At 48.4% G+C, this 22,714-nt stretch overlaps 1 protein-coding gene across 14 annotated transcripts in view; it reads left to right on the top strand.

The window, feature by feature from the left end:
- The window catches only part of PBRM1 (polybromo 1), a 338,709-nt gene that overhangs the window by 223,056 nt on the left and 92,939 nt on the right, over positions 1-22,714 (top strand). For all 14 annotated transcript variants that reach the window (XM_069206081.1, XM_069206082.1, XM_069206071.1 and 11 more), the window contains exon 21: positions 3,636-3,781. In XM_069206081.1, the coding sequence (XP_069062182.1) occupies positions 3,636-3,781 (146 nt within the window). The remainder of the gene's footprint in view (positions 1-3,635; positions 3,782-22,714) is intronic.

The raw sequence follows: 22,714 nt of genomic DNA on the forward strand, positions 1-22,714 counted from the left end.
TGGCAAGTTGTTCTGTTGTATGTGCTGGGTCCAGTTTGAGTGTTGTCCTTTTGATAATCAGCTTGGGGAGATTTATTTAAGGTTTTCCTGCAGCAAAACATTCAGGAAAGATCTTTTACTTTAACTCTTGTTAAAAAGCACACTGTCAAATGAGGGTCTCCTGGTGCCAGTTGGAGAACATTATCTAAACTTGGACTTAGCAACCCTTAATGAAAAAGTTGTGGTTTCAGCTCTTTCTTGAAGGTGAGCTGATTGGAGCAAAACTGAAGCTCTTTTGGTAACTTAGTAAGAACTTGAGTCCATATAGATAGAGCGTCCCTAGTACACACTTTGCAGGATTGCTTCTCGGGTGACACTTGAGCGTCTCTCATGGATGCTTGCTCGTGTAAACACACAGCTGAACAAACTGTTCTTGTAGGTGGATATCTTCTGAAGAGATTCAGGCTTAAGTCGGGAGTTTTGTTATTTAAGGCACAATGGGTTGGACAGATAACTTTGAAAGTGATGCACTGTTGTATCGGGAGCCAGCGAAGGACCTGCTGGATGTAGAATGGCCCCAGCTGATCCCTGTGGTTCAGTTATTCTTGAACCACCAGACAGAGACCAGTGTTTGAGTTGTGAAGAGGAATGAACGGAACTTGAAAGTGGGGTATTTCCCTTGGAAAGGGCCAGAGCTATCCTAGATCCTCAAGACGTCTCGGTTAGAGAAGTTATCCTGGAAGGACATGGTTCCAAAATGACAGGATGTGAGGGTGGCATGACGACACTGTGTGACGGGCTTACCCTCAGCGAAGGTGAAAGCAGTTGTGTCTAGGTGGACAATGTGTGAAGCCTGACATGATAGGCCTTCCAGGTACCAGAGAAACATCTGACTGGTGAGTAGTATTGGGGTATAGACTTTCAATGATGACGTCAGCTGGGAGGTACATCAGGCCATAGATTGGAATTTTGTGGTCTAAAGTAGACGCGGAAAATGTCCCAAACTTGCCAGGCAGAAGTAAGGTGGGTGAAATCTGTGTCAAGGGGTCTGTTCTTGTGCCATGCAGGGCTGAGGATATGAATGTTCCACTTCTATGGCCGGGGTGAAGGTGAGAATGTTTCAGTGCCCGCTTGGTGGAGGGAGGGGGTGAAATGCGTCTCTGAAAGGCCAGGGATGGGAATTTGTGTCATGAAGCCTTGAAGGTGTGAATGTCCCCCTCGTCAGGCAGAGTTGTGGGTGGGGGAATGGATGTCTGGAAGGGCAGGTATGGGGATAGGTCTTGAAGCCCTGAAAGTGTGAATGGCTCCCTCGACAGGCCAGGCTGAGGATGGGAAATGTTCTCCTATGTCAGGCAGAGTTGTGGGTAGAGTGAGGGATGTCAGGGCTCCCACGAAGGGCTGGGACGGGGATGTCTCATGAAGGGTTGAGCATGTTAAAATTCTCTGTGTCAGCCTGAACTGAGGGTGAGAATTCTTCCCATGTAAGGCAGGGCTATGGGTTGTAATGTTCCCTGTCAGGCAATGCTTTGGATGGGGATGTTTCCTCAATTACTTCTTAAAGCATAAGTGTTTCATATATTTCCTGATGAATAAGGTGATGGAGCACAGCTCTGGTGGAAGTGTTACAGACTCTTCAGTGAACTGGGTAAGAGTTTGCACCTTACTGAAGAGGAGGAATTTCATGCAAAGCTGGTCCTCGTTGATCAGATCTCTGGATGATCTGTAGCTCCTCAAGGTGTCTGGGTGTGTTGAGGTGGATGGCTGTTGACTGTTTTCTTTAAAAAAATGTGTATTGAAAATAGATTTACCTTATCCTCCTGCCAACTCATCAATTGCCCACGTACACAAGATGGTAGGCCATTGGCTGCTGAATAACTACAGACTGATCTTATTACAAGAAGGCGTTGGCACGATTTTTGGAAAAATTGTAGGTTTTAGGAGAATTCGTATTCCAGCAGAATAATCGCTAATTGTCAAACTTGGTCTCAACTCTCATTTGGTGCAGTGGAAGGTGTATGCTTCATTAAAATGAAATCTGTGACTTGAAGTGAGATGCCCTTTCTGGATCTCAGAGCAGCTTTTAGGAGCATCAATGGATGTGTGGTTATTAGGGTGATGGAAGATAAACTTGCTCTCCCTGCTTTAACTGATGCAGTCTTACGACTTTGGAGGTAGGGATAGGAGGTGAACAAAACAATAAATATTCTATTAAATAAGGGGCTGAGATAAGATTGTCCCTGGTAACCCTTATTAACATCTTTATCAACAACCATGCAGAATATCTGAATGAATGTGGCCAAGATCGTCCACTTTCAATGGGAAGTTCACAGCATCTTTGCTGTCGGTAGATGAGTCTTCATTGCACGCACTGAAAATACCCAGTGCAGACTTAACTTTAACAATTGGTAGCAGGAAAATATTTTCATATAAAAAAAAAAAAAAATTAGAGCTGATTGACAAATTTGATTACTGTCGCTTTGTGTTCTGCCATAAAGTGTTTTTTCTCTGTGGTAAACCAAAAAAAAGAGAGCTATGTTGAGAAACTAAAGACATATAACTATAGCTCTAAAAGAAAAGCTGGTAAAAGGCCCTTCATCCTCCCAACTTTAATTACAAAGAGTGAAGTCTGTGACTGGAGCACTCTGTGGAGCTGAACATGGTTACTTACCTTCAGTAAATCTCTTTCAGGTGGATTCTCTGACTGCAGATTCCTCACGGCCCTTCCCACTCCTTGATCTGTGAACTGGCCTCTCTTCCTCCGTATAAAAAATGTCCCCCATTAGAGATCTGCACACTGGCAGAGATGATTGTTTTTTGCCTCTGCATCCGAGGGCGCGGACAGTGTCAAGAAAGAATCTGATGTCCGCTCCCTTGGATGCAAACAGTCACTTCCAGGGTGGAACAGAGTTACCAGATAACCACAAGATTCAACCTACCAGCATGCAGAGGCTGTGCCGAAAATCCTTCCAAATAGTCTGGTGCCTTGGGGTGTTCTAAAGGTGAGAAGTCTGTGGTTAAAGTATCTACGAGAAAGTGTGTTATGGAAGGTAAGTGATGTCTGGTTTGGGTAGAGTACCTTCGAGGAGTTTCACATGAAATGGAATCACGAGGCATCAGATTGTTGCTGTTGCTCAGATTCTACGGCTAAAGATGACTCCCATGTTGTGTTTCTATGGCCTTTATGTGCTTCAAGTTGGAAACATTTGTTAAGGGCATTGCAAGTGGAGCATTGTATTTTAGGACTGATGAGCGGAACTGTGTCTCTGCAAAAGATGTCCAGTCTACACTGTGAAAGCGAGATGGAAGCAGAGCCGTGATCTGGTTTACCTTTAGACTGTACGATAGTATGGTCCTCACATTATTGCAGTATTCGCCTGACCAATAGTTGAAACTCAATCCTGGCCACATGCAAAGCTAGTGATGAAATGTAATCATTCACTTGCTATCCTGCTTCTTTATTGCTGTTGTAACTACTTTTAACAGATGTTATGCTTTGTTCGTGAAAGTGTCATGGAATCGATGCGTGTTTCCGTTTGAGCTGTGGTAATGATAGCTTTGCAAGTTTGCTGTGCAGTTCAAACCTCAACGGCTTCGCTTGAGAGTCCGATAGACTAGTACATGGTCGCTTCTTTCCTGAACTGCCTTTGTTTTCGCAGGAGAAGGAAGATGTGCTGGTCGATATGCCCAACGGGGAGCTCGGCTGTCATTACTACGAGCAGCTGCGCTACAACGACCTGTGGCTCAAGGTTGGCGACTGTGTATTTATCAAATCGCATGGCTTAGTACGGCCGCGTGTGGGCAGGTACGTGTCTTCATTTCTACAGCCAAAGTACGCTGAAAGACTTATTTTTTTTCACAATTGTATCGAGGGGATAGGAATGCGGTTGGGGCAAAAGGGATGTGTGGGGTTTTATTTTTCTATTTTAAAGACTACCCTTGACTACGCCAGTTGGTTTGGATAGATATCTCTGGTGCGATAGATGTACTCCTGAACGTGACCCTTACTGGGTTGGAGTGTGGCAATAACTGTAGTGCAGTATGAGCAGTGCTGGTGTTTCATGGCTGCACTGACGTACTGGGCCTGTAGAGAAGAAGGGGGAAGATGTTCAGCCAGACTGGGATACTTGCTCAGCTTTCACTGTTCAGAAAAGCATACCTCAGTGTGCAGCATAAGCACAAGACTCTTTCGATCCGGTTGTATCAAGGGTTCTTGTAAACTTCGCCTGAAGTCACAGTTTGGTATTTGTACTGACAAGTTCTAAAATATAGAAATACTGTCCTTTACCACCAAGAGATGCATTACAAACAATGAGCTTAAATAAGTCAATCTACGGGGGCTCCATTAACCAAAAAGCTATCTTGGTTTCGGACTGTGCTGACACCAGACGCATAGAGTGCATGGCGAGGGCGCGAGTTATACTTACCTTCGGGCTGCTGTATATTTGAAGGGGTCAGGGTAGAGGTTCCGTAACCCTATGTTTGTGGTATATCGGTGGCAAAAGTAGTTTTAAAGTAGAAAAAAATAGTTTAAAACTTTTTTGTTGTTGTCATGTATGGGATTCACGAACCTGTTCTGACGTTACACATGGGGCCGCACTGTGACAGATCAGCAAATCCTAAAAAAAAAAAAAAGAAAAACTCGCAGACATACAGAGACCCTCAGACTCACTCACAGAGTCTTTCAAACTCACACACACACACACACACACACACCCCCGGACACACCCCCCCCCCCCAGACACCCCCCCCCCCCCCCCCCCCCCCAGACATCCCCCCCCCAGACACACCCCCCCCCAGACACACACACACACCCAGACACCCTGGCCCACACCTAGACACACTTGTAGATCTACTTACAGACCCACTCACAGACCCAGTCACACATTCACTCACGGACCCACAGAGACTCACAGGCCCACTCAGACATGCACACACCCACTCACAGACTCACTCACTCACCCACTGTGAACCACTCAGTCGCAGATCCACACAGACCCTCTATAAACACACACACCCCCCCAATGCACACAACCCCAATGCACACACACACACACACACCCTAGCGCACACACTGACATCCCCAAGCACACACTCAGGCATAAAGTGATATATCCAGGCACACACAGATGCATTCACTGATACATCCAGGCATATGCATTCACTGACACCTCGAGGCACACACAGACGCATACACTGACACCCAAGGCGCACACAGACGCATACACTGACACCCGAGGCACAAACAGACACATACACTGACACACCCAGGCACACACAGATGCATACACTGACACACCCATGCACACACTCATACATACAGTTACACACCCAGGCAACAACTTATACATACATGGACATACTAAAGCACACATCCTTGGAAACAGTGACACAACCAACCACACACTGATTCATACGCTGACACACCCAGGCACACCTGTTATACACCTCTGCAATCAGTCACACTGGTACCTACTCACTTATGTATTCACTAACACACTCATAAACATAAGACATATTTCGACCATACTGGGGGCATCTCTAAGATGCCTTCTGTGTGCATTTTTTAATAAATCCAACACTGACATCAGTTTGGGTTTATTATTGTGAGAAGTTTGATACCAAACTTCCCAGTATTCAGTGTAGCCATTATGGAGCTGTGGAGTTCGTTTTTGACAAACTCCCAGACCATATACTTAATATGGCCACACAGTACTTACAATGTCTAAGAATAGACTTAGACACTGTAGGGGCATATTGCTCATACAGCTATGCCCTCACCTGTGGTATAGTGCACCCTGCCTTAGGGCTGTAAGGCCTGCTAGAGGGGTGACTTACCTATGCCACAGGCAGTATTTTGTGGGCATGGCATCCTGAGTGGGATGCCATGTTGACTTTGCCTTTTTCTCCCTACCAACACACACAATCTGCAATGGCAGTGGGCATGTGTTAGGTGAGGGGTCCCTAAGGGTGACACAACACATGCTGCAGCCCTTAGAGACCTTCCCTGGTCACAGGGCCCTTGGTACCACTTGTACCTTTTACAAGGGACTTATCTGTGTGCCAGGGGTGTGCTAATTGTGGAAACAATGGAACATTTTAGGTGAAAGAACACTGGTGCTGGAGCCTGGTTAGCAGGGTCCCAGCACACTTCTCAGTCAAGTCAGCATCAGTATGAGGCAAAAAGTGGGGGGTAACTGCAACAGGGAGCCATTTCCTTACACAAGCCCCCCCAGCCCACAGGCCAGGAGACTCAGCCAAAGCTGGGAGAGTCTTCCTAGTCTGTCAGGCAAGGAAGAGTAGGTGAAATAGGCTGGTTTGTTGCAGGGCCTATTCTGCCTTACATCCTCCTGTTCAGGTCATTCCCTCTGGGGAACTGACCCACTTCCACAGTGATAGGACCTAATCTGAATTGCATCTTGTCTGTGTCTTTGATATCTTCACCCATTTTCTCTATTTTGGGGTTAGAGGTATCCACCTCTGCTAATCTTATCTTAACCAGGGTCACCCCTAGCTTACCCAAAGAGGTTACCCAGAGCTGGAGTAACCCCACCATGACCAACAGGGTCAGGGGGCCTAGATTGCTATTTGGCATGGGGTCAGACCACCATGCCAAGGATAGTGCAGCCATAAAGGCTAACACCCAGCAGAGGCCACTGACAGCTGTCCGTGCCCAGAACCACACCTTTAGCTTTTCACCTACAAGGGAAGGGGCTAAGTTACAGGCTTCTTTGGGTTCAGGGTGCCTGTCTGCTGTGTTGGGGGGGGGGGGTTACTACATCTTGTAGTAAACACACTTCTTCCACTCTTTCTTCTGTTAACTGAGAAGCCACCCACTCAGGTTTAACAGTTGCCTGACTATCCAGGACTTCCTGTGGGTCAGGTTGGACTTTACCAGTGCCAGTTTTGGAGCTCTCCCCTACTGGAGCAGAATCTCCTTGGCTTGCTGGAACCTTGGTGTAGGAAGTTGGCTCTGTATGCACTATTTCAAAGTAAGGAATAGTATGCACAGAGTCCAAGGGTTCCCCTTAGAGGTAAGATAGTGGCAAAAAGAGATAATACTAATGCTCTATTTTGTGGTAGTGTGGTCGAGCAGTAGGCTTATCAAAGGAGTAGTGTTAAGCATTTGTTGTACATACACAAGCAATAAATGAGGAGAACACACTCAGAGACAATTCCAGGCCAATAGGTTTTTGTATAGAAAAATATATTTTCTTAGTTTATTTTAAGAACCACAGGTTCAAGATTTACATGTAATACTTCAAATGAAAGGTATTGCAGGTAGGTACTTTAGGAACTTTGAGTTCGATGGCATCTGTCGCTGTAGATACGCATGTTTTGCAATAGCTCGCCATCTGGTGTTGGGCCGGAGTGTTACAAGTTGTTTTTCTTCGAAGAAGTCTTTCGAGTCACGGGACCGAGTGACTCCTCCTTTTGTGTCCATTGCGCATGGGCGTCGACTCTATCCTCGATTGTTTTTTTTCCGCCATCGGGTTCGGACGTGTTCCTGTCGCTCCGAGTTTCGGAACGGAAAGATAGCTAAATTCGGAAGATTTTCGTCGGTATTGTTGCGTTCGGGATCGGCGTAATTAGATTCAACACCGCATCGAAGATCGAAGAGCTCCGGTGCCCTTCGGGGTAGTTTTTCGATCCCCCGTCGGGGCCTGGTCGGCCCGACCGCGTGCTGAAGAACGCCGATGGAACGGACCCCGTTCTGTTTCTGTCCCAAATGCCACAACAAGTACCCCTATACAGACCAACACTTGGTCTGTAACCTGTGCCTGTCACCTGAGCACAGTGAAGACACCTGCGAGGCCTGTCGTGCGTTCCGGTCCCGAAAAACACTCCGAGACCGTCGAGCCAGAAGACTTCAAATGGCGTCCGCGCCGACAGCCCACCGAGAGTTCGAGGAACAAGAAGAGGAAGGTACCTTCTCGATCCACGAATCGGACTCCGAGGAATTCGATGACCCACAAACCGTGAGTAAGACGTCGAAAACAACACATAAGAAGATTGACAAGGCCCAGGGGACGCCACTGCCACCAGGCCATGGCTCGACCCATAAATTCGGTGACCGACCGTCGGCACCGAAAAAGGCCCAAACAGTGCCGAGACAGTCCGACTCCGGTCGAGACACCGGTACGCAGCCTTCTCGGGACCGAGAAAGTGCTGGAGACAAGCATCGACACCGAGATAGCGGTGTAGACACTTCTCGACGCCGAGACAGCGGCACCGACGAAGATCGACGCCGAGAGGTTTCGGCCCCGAAAAAAAGAAAAGTCAGCTCGGAGCCGAAAAAAGATGCAGACAGGGTTTCGGCGCCAAAACAACCTGCAACTGACCCAGTTTCAGGCTCTTATACAGAGGAGCATTCACTAACCTCCCAAATGCGAAAGCATAGGTTCGAGGAAGAGCTGCAATCTACCGATGTAGACCATACGCAAAAGCGTATCTTCATACAGGAGGGAACAGGGAAAATAAGCACCCTTCCCCCTATTAGAAGAAAGAGAAGACTGGAGTTCCAAACTGAACAAACACCACAAACAAAGGTGGTGAAAAAGGTTACTCCACCACCCTCTCCTCCACCTGTAATTCACGTCTCACCAGCACAAACTCCATCACATTCCCCAGCTCACACCACCATGAGCCAGGGTGACCAGGATCAGGACGCATGGGACTTATACGACGCCCCAGTGTCAGATAACAGCCCGGAGGCATACCCTACAAAGCCATCTCCACCAGAAGACAGCACTGCGTATTCTCAAGTGGTGGCTAGAGCAGCACAATTTCACAATGTAAGCCTCCACTCAGAACAGGTCGAGGATGACTTTTTATTCAACACCCTCTCCTCCACCCACAGCTCCTACCAAAGCCTGCCTATGCTCCCTGGTATGCCCCGGCACGCAAAAGAAATTTTTAAGGAGCCGGTCAAAAGTAGGGCAATCACACCAAGAGTGGAAAAAAAGTATAAGGCGCCCCCTACAGACCCTGTTTTCATCACTGCACAGCTGCCACCAGATTCCGTCGTTGTAGGAGCAGCTAGGAAAAGGGCCAACTCCCACACATCTGGGGATGCACCACCCCCGGAAAAGAAAGCCGCAAGTTCGATGCAGCTGGAAAGAGAGTCGCAGCACAAGCTGCAAACCAGTGGTGCATCGCCAACTCTCAAGCACTACTTGCGCGCTATGACAGAGCCCATTGGGATGAGATGCAACACCTCATTGAACATCTACCCAAAGACCTACAAAAAAGGGCAAAGCAAGTGGTTGAGGAAGGTCAAAACATTTCAAACAACCAGATACGCTCCTCCATGGACGCAGCAGACACAGCTGCAAGGACAATTAATACATCCGTGACCATCAGAAGGCATGCATGGCTACGAACGTCTGGGTTTAAACCAGAAATACAGCAGGCAGTTCTCAATATGCCTTTCAATGAAAAAGAACTGTTCGGTCCAGAAGTGGACACAGCGATAGAAAAACTTAAAAAGGACACAGACACTGCTAAAGCAATGGGCGCACTCTACTCCCCGCAGAGCAGAGGAAACTACGGCACCTTCCGCAAGACACCCTTTAGAGGGGGGTTTCGGGGTCAGGCCACACAAGCCAGCACCTCACAGGCAACACCGTCCAGTTACCAGGGACAGTACAGGGGAGGCTTTCGGGGCCAATACAGAGGAGGGCAATTCCCTAGGAATAGGGGAAAATTTCAAAGCCCCAAAACCCCTGCAACTAAGCAGTGACTCACATGTCACTCATCCCCTCCACACAACACCAGTGGGGGGAAGAATAGGTCATTATTACAAAGCATGGCAGGAAATCACTACAGACACTTGGGTTGTAGCAATTATCCAACATGGTTATTGCATAGAATTTCTACAATTCCCTCCAAACATACCACCAAGAGCACAAAATTTATCACAACATCATTCCGAGCTCCTGGAGACAGAAGTTCAAGCACTATTGCAAAAGAATGCAATCGAATTAGTACCAAACACACAAATAAACACAGGAGTTTATTCACTGTACTTCTTAATACCAAAGAAGGACAAAACGCTAAGACCAATCCTAGACCTCAGGATAGTAAACACATACATCAAATCAGACCACTTTCACATGGTCACACTACAAGAAGTGCTACCATTGCTCAAACTACACGACTACATGACAACATTAGACCTCAAAGACGCGTATTTCCATATACCAATACATCCATCGCACAGGAAATACCTAAGGTTTGTATTCAAAGGAATACATTACCAATTCAAAGTATTGCCTTTCGGTTTAACAACAGCACCAAGAGTCTTTACAAAATGTCTAGCAGTAGTCGCTGCACACATCAGAAGGCAGCAAATACATGTATTCCCGTATCTAGACGACTGGCTAATCAAGACCCATTCGTTATCAAAGTGCTCACACCACACAAATCAAATCATACAAACCCTCTACAGACTGGGGTTCACCGTCAACTTCGCAAAATCCAACATCCTGCCGTGCAAAGTACAACAGTACCTAGGAGCCATAATAAACACAACAAAAGGAGTAGCCACTCCAAGTCCACAAAGAATTCAAAACTTCAACAACATCATACAACGCATGTATCCAACACAAAAGATACAAGCAAAGATTATATTACAACTCCTAGGCATGATGTCTTCATGCATAGCCATTGTCCCAAACGCAAGACTGCACATGAGGCCCTTACAACAGTGCCTAGCATCACAATGGTCACAAGCACAGGGTCACCTTCTAGATCTGGTGTTAATAGACCGCCAAACTTACCTCTCGCTTCTATGGTGGGACAATATAAATTTAAACAAAGGGCGGCCTTTCCAAGACCCAGTGCCACAATACGTAATAACAACAGATGCTTCCATGACAGGGTGGGGAGCACACCTCGATCAACACAGCATACAAGGACAATGGAACGTACATCAAACAAAACTGCATATAAATCACCTAGAACTGCTAGCAGTTTTTCAAGCACTAAAGGCTTTTCAACCAATAATAGTTCACAAATACATTCTCGTCAAAACAGACAACATGACAACAATGTATTATCTAAACAAGCAAGGGGGGACACACTCAACACAGTTGAGCCGGTTGGCACAAAAGATATGGCATTGGGCAATTCACAACCAAATTCGCCTAATAGCACAGTTTATCCCAGGGATTCAGAATCAACTCGCAGACAAGCTCTCTAGAGATCACCAACAGGTCCACGAATGGGAAATTCACCCCCAAACTCTGAACACTTACTTCAAGATCTGGGGAACACCTCAGATAGACTTGTTTGCGACAAAAGAGAACGCAAAATGCCAAAACTTCGCATCCAGATACCCACACAGGCAGTCCCAGGGCAATGCCCTATGGATGAACTGGTCAGGGATATTTGCCTACGCTTTTCCTCCTCTCCCTCTCCTTCCTTATCTGGTAAACAAACTCAGTCAAAACAAACTCAAACTCATATTAATAGCACCAACTTGGGCAAGGCAACCCTGGTACACAACGCTGCTAGACCTATCAGTAGTACCACACATCAAACTGCCCAACAGACCGGATCTGTTAACTCAACACAACCAACAGATCAGGCACCCAGATCCAGCATCGCTGAATCTAGCAATCTGGCTCCTGAAATCCTAGAATTCGGACACTTACAACTTACACAAGAGTGTATGGAAGTCATAAAGCAAGCCAGAAGGCCATCCACCAGGCACTGCTGTGCAAGTAAATGGAAGAGGTTTGTTTGCTACTGCCATATTAATCAAATCCAACCATTACACGCAACTCCAAAAGATGTAGTGGGTTACTTGCTTCACTTACAAAAATCTAACCTAGCTTTCTCTTCCATTAAAATACACCTTGCAGCAATATCTGCATACCTGCAGACTACCTATTCAACTTCCCTTTATAGGATACCAGTCATTAAAGCATTCATGGAGGGCCTTAAAAGAATTATTCCATCAAGAACACCACCTGTTCCTTCATGGAACCTAAATGTTGTCCTAACTAGACTTATGGGTCCACCTTTCGAACCCATGCACTCCTGCGAAATACAGTTCCTAACCTAGAAGGTTGCATTCCTCATCGCCATTACTTCCCTAAGAAGAGTAAGCGAGATTCAGGCGTTTACAATACAAGAACCTTTTATACAACTACACAAGAATAAGGTCGTCCTGAGGACTAATCCTAAATTTTTACCAAAGGTTATTTCACCGTTCCATCTAAATCAAACAGTGGAACTTCCAGTGTTCTTCCCACAGCCAGATTCCGTAGCTGAGAGGGCACTACATACATTAGATGTCAAAAGAGCATTAATGTATTACATAGACAGAACTAAAAACATCAGAAAGACTAAACAACTATTTATTGCATTCCAAAAACCTCATGCAGGAAACCCAATATCAAAACAAGGTATAGCCAGATGGATAGTTAAATGCATCCAAATCTGCTACCTTAAAGCTAAACGACAGCTGCCCATTACACCAAGGGCACACTCAACCAGAAAGAAAGGTGCTACCATGGCCTTTCTAGGAAACATCCCAATGCAAGAAATATGTAAGGCAGCCACATGGTCTACGCCACACACGTTCACCAAGCACTACTGTGTAGACGTGTTATCCGCACAACAAGCCACAGTAGGGCAAGCCGTATTAAGAACATTGTTTCAGACTACTTCCACTCCTACAGGCTGAGCCACCGCTTTTGGGGAGATAACTGCTTACTAGTCTATGCAAAACATGCGTATCTACAGTGACAGATGCCATCGAACTGAAAATGTCACTTACCCAGTGTACATCTGTTCGTGGCATCAGTCGCTGTAGATTCGCATGTGCCCACCCGCCTCCCCGGGAGCCTGTAGCAGTTCGGAAGTTACCTTCAACTATTTGTATATATATCATTCCAACCTTATATAGGTACATACTTAGTCACTCCATTGCATGGGCACTATTACTACAATACAACTCCTACCTCACCCTCTGCGGGGAAAAACAATCGAGGATAGAGTCGACGCCCATGCGCAATGGACACAAAAGGAGGAGTCACTCGGTCCCGTGACTCGAAAGACTTCTTCGAAGAAAAACAACTTGTAACACTCCGGCCCAACACCAGATGGCGAGCTATTGCAAAACATGCAAATCTACAGCGATTGATGCCACGAACAGATGTACACTGGGTAAGTGACATTTTCAATTAGCAAAATAGCGTATACAGTTTTCACATAAATCACATATAGCTATTTTAAAACTAGACAGTGCAATTATCAACAGTTCCTAGGGGGAGTAAGAGTTTGTTAGTTTTTGCAGGTAAGTAAACCACCTACGGGGTTCAAGTTTGGGTCCAAGGTAGCCCACCGTTGGGGGTTCAGAGCAACCCCAAAGTTACCACACCAGCAGCTCAGGGCCGGTCAGGTGCAGAGGTCAAAGTGGTGCCCAAAACGCATAGGCTTCAATGGAGAAGGGGGTGCCCCGGTTCCAGTCTGCCAGCAGGTAAGTACCCGCGTGTAAAGAAATGGCTCCCTGTTGCAGTTACCCCCCACTTTTTGCCTGATACTGATGCTGACTTGACTGAGAAGTGTGCTGGGACCCTGCTAACCAGGCCCCAGCACCAGTGTTCGTTCACCTAAAATGTACTTTTGATTCCACAATTGCCACACCCTGGCATCCAGGTAAGCCCCTTGTAACTGGTACCCCTGGTACCAAGGGCCCTGATGCCAGGGAAGGTCTCTAAGGGCTGCAGCATATCTTATGCCACCCAGGGGACCCCTCACTCAGCACAGACACACTGCTTGCCAGCTTGTGTGTGCTGATGAGAACAAAACGAGTAAGTCGACATGGCACTCCCCTCAGGGTGCCATGCCAACCTCACACTGCCTATGCAGTATAGATAAGTCAGCCCTCTAGTAGGCCTTACAGCCCTAAGGCAGGGTGCACTATACCATAGGTGAGGGCACCAGTGCATGAGCAAAACCTTAGACATTGTAAGTGCAGGGTAGCCATAAGAGTATATGGTCTGGGAGTCTGTCAAAAACGAACTCCACAGCTCCATAATGACTACACTGAATACTGGGAAGTTTAGTATCAAACTTCTCAGAATAATAAACCCACACTGATGCCAGTGTTGGATTTATTAAAAAATGCACACAGAGAGCATCTTAGAGATGCCCACTGTATTTTACCCAATTGTTCAGTACAGGACTGACTGGTCTCTGCCAGCCTGCTGCTGAGAGACGAGTGTCTGACCTCATGCGGTGAGAGCCTTTGTGCTCTCTGAGGACAGAAACAAAGCCTGCTCTGGGTGGAGGTGCTTCACACCTCCCCCCTGCAGGAACTGTAACACCTAGCAGTGAGCTTCAAAGGCTCAAGCTTCGTGTTACAATGCCCCAGGACACTCCAGCTAGTGGAGATGCCCGCCCCCTGGACCCAGCCCCCACTTTTGGCGGCAAGTCCAGGAGAGATAATGAGAAAAACAAGGAGGAGTCACTGGCCAGTCAGGACAGCCCCTAAGGTGTCCTGAGCTGAGGTGACTCTGACTTTTAGAAATCCTCCATCTTGTAGAAGGAGGATTCCCCCAATAGGGATAGGAATGTGACCCCCTCCCTTGGGAGGAGACACAAAGAGGGTGTACCCACCCTCAGGGCTAGTAGCCATTGGCTACTAACCTCCCAGACCTAAACACGCCCTTAAATTTAGTATTTAAGGGCTCCCCTGAACCTAAGAATTTAGATTCCTGAAACTACAAGAAGAAGAGGACTGCTGAGCTGAAAAACCCCTGCAGAGGAAGAACAGAAGACACCAACTGCTTTGGCCCCAGACTTACCGGCCTGTCTCCTGCCTTCCAAAGAAACCTGCTCCAGCGACGCTTTCCAAGGGACCAGCGACCTCTGATTCCTCTGAGGACTGCCCTGCTTCAAGAAAGACAAGAAACTCCCGAGGACAGCGGCACTGCTCCAAAAGAACTGCAACTTTGTTTCAAGGAGCAGATTTAAAGACCCCTGCAACTCCCCGCAAGAAGCGTGAGACTTGCAACACTGCACCGGGCGACCCCGACTCAACTGGTGGAGAACAAACACCTCAGGGAGGACCCTCCGGCGACTCCAAGACTGTGAGTAACCAAAGTTGTCCCCCCTGAGCCCCCACAGCGACGCCTGCAGAGGGAATCCCGAGGCTCCCCCTGACCGCGACTGCCTGAACTCCATTTCCCGACAGCTGGAAAAGACCCTGCACCCGCAGCCCCCAGCACCTGAAGGAACGGAACTCCTGTGCAGGAGTGACCCCCAGGAGGCCCTCTCCCTTGCCCAGGTGGTGGCTACCCCGAGGAGCCCCCCCCCTTGCCTGCCTGCATCGCTGAAGAGACCCCTTGGTCTCCCATAGGAAACTATTGGAAACCCGACGCGTGTTCCCACACTGCACCCGGCCGCCCCCGCGCTGCTGAGGGTGTACTTTTTGTGTGGACTTGTGTCCCCCCCGGTGCCCTACAAAACCCCCCTGGTCTGCCCTCCGAAGACGCGGGTACTTACCTGCTGGCAGACTGGAACCGGGGCACCCCCTTCTCTCCATTATAGCCTATGTGTTTTGGGCACCTCTTTGACCTCTGCACCTGACCGGCCCTGAGCTGCTGGTGTGGTGACTTTGGGGTTGCTCTGAACCCCCAACGGTGGGCTACCTTGGACCAAGAACTGAAACCTGTAAGTGACTTACTTACCTGTGAAACCTAACAAAACTTTACCTCCCCCAGGAACTGTGAAAATTGCATTGTGTCCACTTTTAAAACAGCTTATTGTGTTTTATGTAAAAAGTATACATGCTAATGTAATGATTCAAAGTTCCTAAAGTACTTACCTGCAATACCTTTCAAATGAGATATTACATGTAGAATTTGAACCTGTGGTTCTTAAAATAAACTAAGAAAATATATTTTTCTATAACAAAACCTATTGGCTGGATTTGTCTCTGAGTGTGTGTTCCTCATTTATTGCCTGTGTGTATGTACAACAAATGCTTAACACTACTCCTTTAATAAGTCTACTGCTCGACCACACTACCACAAAATAGAGCATTAGTATTATCTCTTTTTGCCACTATCTTACCTCTAAGGGGAACCCTTGGACTCTGTGCATACTATTCCTTACTTTGAAATAGTGCATACAGAGCCAACTTCCTACACCGCGTCTTCGGAGGGCAGACCAGGGGGGTTTTGTAGGGCACCGGGGGGGGGGGGGGGGGGGGGACACAAGTCAGCACAGAAAGTACACCCTCAGCAGCACGGGGCGGCCGGGTGCAGTGTGCAAACACGCGTCAGGTTTGTAATTGAAATCAATGGGAGACCAAGGGGTCTCTTCAGCGATGCAGGCAGGCAAAGGGGGGGCTCCTCGGGGTAGCCACCACCTGGGCAAGGGAGAGGGCCTCCTGGGGGTCACTCCTGCACTGGAGTTCGGATCTTTCAGGTCCTGTGGGCTGCGGGTGCAGAGTCTTTACCAGGCGTCGGGATCTGGGAGACAGGCAGACGCAGTCAGGGGGAGCCTCGGGATTCCCTCTGCAGACGTCGCTGTGAGGGATCGGGGGGGGCAACTCTGGCTACTCATGGTCTCGCAGTCGCCGGGGAGTCCTCCCTGAAGTGTTGTTTCTCCACAAGTCAAGCCGGGGGCGTTGGGTGCAGAGTAGCAAGTCTCACGCTTCCGGCCGGAAACGCAAGTTGTTTTAAAGTTGCTCCTTTGAAACAAAGTTGCATTCTTGGGTGAACAGAGCCACTGTCCTCCGGAGTTTCTTGGCCCTTCTAGAGCAGGGCAGTCCTCTGAGGATTCAGAGGTCGCTGGTCCCTGGGGAAAGCGTAGCTGGAGCAGTGTCTTTAGAAGGGGGAGACAGGCCGGTAGAGCTGGGGCCAAAGCAGTTGGTGTCTCCGTCTTCTCTGCAGGGTTTTTCAGCTTAGCAGTCCTCTTCTTCTTAGGTTGCAGGAATCTGAGTTCCTAGGTTCAGGGGAGGCCCTAAATACAGAATTTAGGGGTGTGTTTAGGTCTGGGAGGGCAGTAGCCAATGGCTACTAGCCATGAGGGTGGCTACACCCTCTTTGGGCCTCCTCCCAAGGGGAGGGGGTCACATTCCTATCCCTATTGGGGGACTCCTCCGTCTCCAAGATGGAGGATTTCTAAAAGTCAGTCACCTGAGCTCAGGACACCTTAGGGGCTGTCCTGACTGGCCAGTGACTCCTCCTTGTTTTTCTCATTATCTCCTCCGGCATTGCCGCCAAAAGTGGGACCGTGGCCGGAGGGGGCGGGCAGCTCCACTAGCTGGAATGCCCTGGGGTGCTGTTACAAAGGGGGTGAGCCTTTGAGGCTCACCGCCAGGTGTTCTAGTTCCTGCAAGGGGGAGGTGATAAGCATCTCCACCCAGTACAGGCTTTACTAGCCACAGAGTGACAAAGGCACTCTCCTCATGTGGCCAGCAACATGTCTCGAGCGTGGCAGGCTGCTAAAACCAGACAGCCTACACGGGTAGTTGGTTAAGGTTTCAGGGGGCATCTCTAAGATGCCCTCTGGGGTGTATGTTACAATAAAATGTACACTGGCATCAGTGTGCATTTATTGTGCTGAGAAGTTTGATACCAAACTTCACAGTTTTCAGTGTAGCCATTATGGAGCTGTGGAGTTCGTGTTTGACAGACTCCCAGACCATATACTCTTATGGCTACCCTGCACTTACAATGTCTAAGGTTTTGCTTAGACACTGTAGGGGCATAGTGCTCATGCACTTATGCCCTCACCTATGGTAAGGTGCACCCTGCCTTAGGGCTGTAAGGCCTGCTAGAGGGGGGACTTATCTATACTGCATAGGCAGTGTGAGGTTGGCATGGCACCCTGAGGGGAGTGCCATGTGGACTTACTCGTTTTGTCCTCACCAGCACACACAAGCTGGCAAGCAGTGTGTCTGTGCTGAGTGAGGGGTCCCCAGGGTGGCATAAGACATGCTGCATCCCTTAGAGACCTTCCCTGGCATCAGGGCCCTTGGTACCAGGGGTACCAGTTACAAAGGACTTACCTGGATGCCAGGGTGTGCCAATTGTGGAAACAAAAGTACAGGTTAGGGAAAGAACACTGGTGCTGGGGCCTGGTTAGCAGGCCTCAGCACACTTTCAAATCAAAACTTAGCATCAGCAAAGGCAAAAAGTCAGGGGGTAACCATGCCAAGGAGGCATTTCCTTACACTTGGCTAAAGGTTGTCTACCCTTCCTACTCTGTTTTCTTTTCTTTTTCTTCTGGGGCCTATTTGCAGTTACTGCAGGGGTAGCACCTCCAGAATCCTTGGGAGAGGGCTGGCACTGGACCAGTTCCTCTCTTGGGCTCTGACTAAGCTCTGGGTAGTCATTTCCAAGGAGACAATCAAGGGGGAGGTCTGTACTGACTACCACCCTTCTCCAACTAAATGTCCCACCCACTTCTATGGGCACAAAAGCGACAGGCCCATCAGTGATCCTGTCTGGGCTAACTCTTACTCTGGCAGTCTCACCTGGGATGTACTGGTTTGAGAACACCAGCCTGTCATGCACAATAGTGTGACTGGCAAAAGTGTCTCTCAGGGCAGTGGATGGGATCCCATTCACCAGTAGGTGGTGGAAATGTCTACTTCCCTCTGGAATCTCCAACTCACCTGTTGGGCCCTTTTTCCAATTGAAGGCTAGGAAGACCTCCTCATCTGGGGAGTCATCCCCAGTGGCCATACCGGTTACCCCTGTGATATTGCTATGGGGTTTGTTTCTTGGACAAGAAGTGTCCTTGGTGTGGTGCCCTGTCTGTCTACAGTTTTGGCGCCATGCCTTAGTGGCATCCCAGTTCTTACCCTGGTACCCACCTTTGTTTTGGGTTGTGTCTTGGGGCCCACCCACCTGGTCTGGTTTTTGGGGGCCTACAGAGGACTCTTTTTTTTCTTTGTTTCTAGTATCACACACTTTCTCCTGGGGAGGCTTTGTAACCCCTTTATTTTGGTCGCCCCCAGTGGAAGTTTTGGTTACCCTAGTCTTGACCCAGTGGTTTGCTTTCTTTCCCAATTCTTGGGGAGAAATTGGACCTAGGTCTACCAGATACTGATGTAACTTTTCATTGAAGCAGTTACATAAAATGTGTTCTTTCATAAACAAATCATAAAGCCCAACATAGTTATGCACTTCATTTCCAGTTACCCAACCATCCAATGTTTTCACTGAGTAGTCTACAAAATCAACCCAGGTCTGGCTCGAGGATTTTTGAGCCCCCCTGAACCTAATCCTGTAATCCTCAGTGGAGAATCCAAAGCCCTCAATCAGGGTAGCGTTTATGAGGTCATAAGATTCTGCATCTTTACCAGAGAGTGTGAGGAGTTATCCCTGCACTTTCCAGTGAACATTTCCCAAAGGAGAGCTCCCCAGTGAGATCTGTTTACTTTTCTGGTTGCACACGCCCTCTCAAAAGCTGTGAACCATTTGGTGATGTCATCACCATCTTCATATTTTGTTACAATCCCTTTGGAGATTTTTAGGATGTCAGTACTCTCTCTGACCCTATTTAAGTTGCTGCCACCATTGATGGGAGCTAAACCCATTTCTTTTCTTTCCCTTTCTATGGCTAGGTGCTGTTTCTCCAAAGCCAATCTTTTGGCCATCCTGGCTAACAGGAGGTCATCTTCATTGAGGCTGCCCTCAATGTTTTCAGAGGTAGTGGTCTCCCCTATGGAAGAACCAGTCTCTCTGACTAGGATTTGTGGAGTCAGGGTTTGAGGGACCCTGTTCTCCCTCTATAGGAAAGGAGGGGGTAATTCATCCTCCTGTTCACTAATTTCCCCATCTGAAGGATTATCCTCAGAGGGGTGGTCCCTTTTGAACTCTGCCAAAAGCTCCTGGAGCTGTACTTTGGTAGGGTTGGACCCAGTTTTTATCTTTTTTAGCTTACAGAGAGTCCTTAACTCTGACATCCTTAGATGCAGGTAATGGGTGAGGTTGGGTTCCACCACCATCTCATCTGTGCTAGACATTACTTTTCTAAAAGTTGGGATACTTTTTAAGAATCTAAAACTATTTCTAGAACTTAATCCAAACGTTTACAAATTTTTAAACTCTAAAAGAAATGCTAACAGGGACTTACACAAGGCCCTAGCTGGACTTTTCAAAAATTTTGAGAAATAGCTTGAATTGCAAAAATCAGTTTCTAATGAAATTTTTGGGAATTTAGTCGTGTGATCAGGTATTGGCTGAGTAGTCCAGCAAATACAAAGTCTTAGATCCCACCGCTGCCACCAATGTAGGAAGTTGGCTCTGTATGTACTATTTCAAAGTAAAAAATAGCATGCACAGAGTCCAAAGGTTCCCCTTAGTGGTAAGATAGTGGCGAAAGTAGATACTTCTAATGCTCTATTTTGTGGTAGTGTGGTCGAGCAGTAGGCTTATCAGAAGGTAGTGTTAAGCATTTGTTGTACACACACAGGCAATAAATGAGAAACACACACTCAGAGACAATTCCAGGCCAATAGGTTTTTTACATAGAAAGATATCTTTTCTTAGTTTATTTTAAGAACCACAGGTTCAAGATTTACAAACAATACTTTAAATGAAAGGTATTTCACTCAGGTATCTTAGGAACTTAGAATCATCACAATAGCATGTACAGTTTTGGCAAAAATGGCAATAAGCTATTTTAAAATTGAACACTGCAAAATACAACAGTTCCTGGGGGAGGTAAGTATTTGTTAGTTTTCCAGGTAAGTAAAGCTCTTACAGGGTTCAAAGTTGGGTCCAAGGTAGCCCACCGTTGGGGGTTCAGGGCAACACCAAAGTTACCACACCAGCAGCTCAGGGCCGGTCAGGTGCAGAGGTCAAAGTGGTGCCCAAAACGCATAGGCTTCAATGGAGAAAAGGGGTGCTCCGGTTCCAGTCTGCCAGCAGGTAAGTACCCGCGACTTTGGAGGGCAGACCAGGGGGGTTTTGTAGGGCACCGGGGGGAGGGGGGGGACAGAAGTCAGCACAAAAAGTACACCCTCAGCGGCACGGGGGCGGCCGGGTGCAGAGTGCAAACAGGCGTCGGGTTTGCAATAGGTTTCAATGGGAGACGCAGGGGTCTCTTCAGCGATGCAGGCAAGGGATGGGTCCTCAGGGTAGCCACCACCTGGGCAAGGGAGAGGGCCACCTGGGGGTCGCTTCTGCACTGGAGGTCGGATCCTTCAGGTCCTGGGGGCTGCGGGTGCAGTGTCATTACCAGGCGTCGGGTTCTTTGAAGCAGGTAGTCGTGGTCAGGGGGAGCCTCTGGATTCCCTCTGCAGGCGTCGCTGGGGGGGGGGGGGGTGAGGGGGGGCAACTCTGGCTACTCACAGGGTCGCAGTCGCCGGGGAGTCCTCCCTGTAGTGTTGGTTCTCCGCAGGTCAAGCTGGGGGCGTCGGGTGCAGAGTGGAGGAAACGTCCGGCAGGAAACGTGTGGTCTCTAAAAGTTGCTTCTTTGTTGCAAAGTTGCAGTCTTTGTGGAACAAGGCCGCTGTCCTCGGGAGTTCTTGGTCCTTTTAGATGCAGGGTAGTCCTCTGAGGCTTCAGAGGTCGCTGGACCCTGGGGGACGCGTTGCTGTTGCAGTTTTTCTCGAAGTGGGGAGACAGGCAGGTAGGGCTGGGGCCAAAGCAGTTGGTGTCTCCGTCTTCTCTGCAGGGCTTTCAGGTCAGCAGTCCTTCTTCGTCTTCAGGTTGCAGGAATCTCTCTTGCTTGGTTCTGGGGGGTGTTTAGATCTGGGGGGTTAGTAGCCAATGGCTACTAGCCATGAGGGTGGCTACACCCTCTTTGTGCCTCTTCCCGGTGGGGAGGGGGGCACATCCCTAATCCTATTGGGGGAATCCTCCATCTGCAAGATGGAGGATTTCTAAAAGTTAGAGTCACCTCAGCTCAGGACACCTTAGGGGTTGTCCTGACTGGCCAGTGACTCCTTGTTTTTCTCATTATCTCCTCCGGCCTTGCCGCCAAAAGTGGGGCCGTGGCCGGAGGGGGTGGGCATCTCCACTAGCTGGGATGCCCTGTGGCGCTGTAACAAAGGGGGGGTGAGCCTTTGAGGCTCACCGCCAGGTGTTACAGTTCCTGTAGGGGAGGTGAGAAGCACCTCCACCCAGTACAGGCTTTGTTCCTGACCACAGAGTGACAAAGGCACTCTTTCCATGTTTCCAGCAACATGTCTGCTGTGTGGGAGGCTGGTAAAACTAGTCAGCCCACACTGGAAGTCGGGTATGTTTTCAGGGGGCATCTCTAAGATGCCCTCTGGGTGTATTTTACAATAAAATGTACACTGGCATCAGTGATACCAAACTTCCCAGTTTTCAGTGTAGCCATTATGGTGCTGTGGAGTTCGTGCATGACAGACTCCCAGACCATATACTCTTATGGCTACCCTGCACTTACAATGTCTAAGGTTTTGCTTAGACACTGTAGGGGCATAGTGCTCATGCACTTATGCCCTCACCTATGGTATAGTGCACCCTGCCTTAGGGCTGTAAGGCCTGCTAGAAGGGTGACTTATCTATGCCATGGGCAGTGAGATGTTGGCATGGCACCCTGAGGGGAGTGCCATGTCGACTTAGTCATTTTCTCCCCACCAGCGCACACAAGCTGGCAAGCAGTGTGTCTGTGCTGAGTGAGGGGTCCCCAGGGTGGCATAAGACATGCTGCAGCCCTTAGAAACCTTCCCTGGCATCCGGGCCCTTGGTACCAGGGGTACCAATTACAAGGGACTTACTTGGATTGCAGG

Source organism: Pleurodeles waltl, chromosome 9, assembly GCF_031143425.1.
Source record: "Pleurodeles waltl isolate 20211129_DDA chromosome 9, aPleWal1.hap1.20221129, whole genome shotgun sequence".
In the NCBI taxonomy this organism is placed as follows: Eukaryota; Metazoa; Chordata; class Amphibia; order Caudata; family Salamandridae; genus Pleurodeles; species Pleurodeles waltl.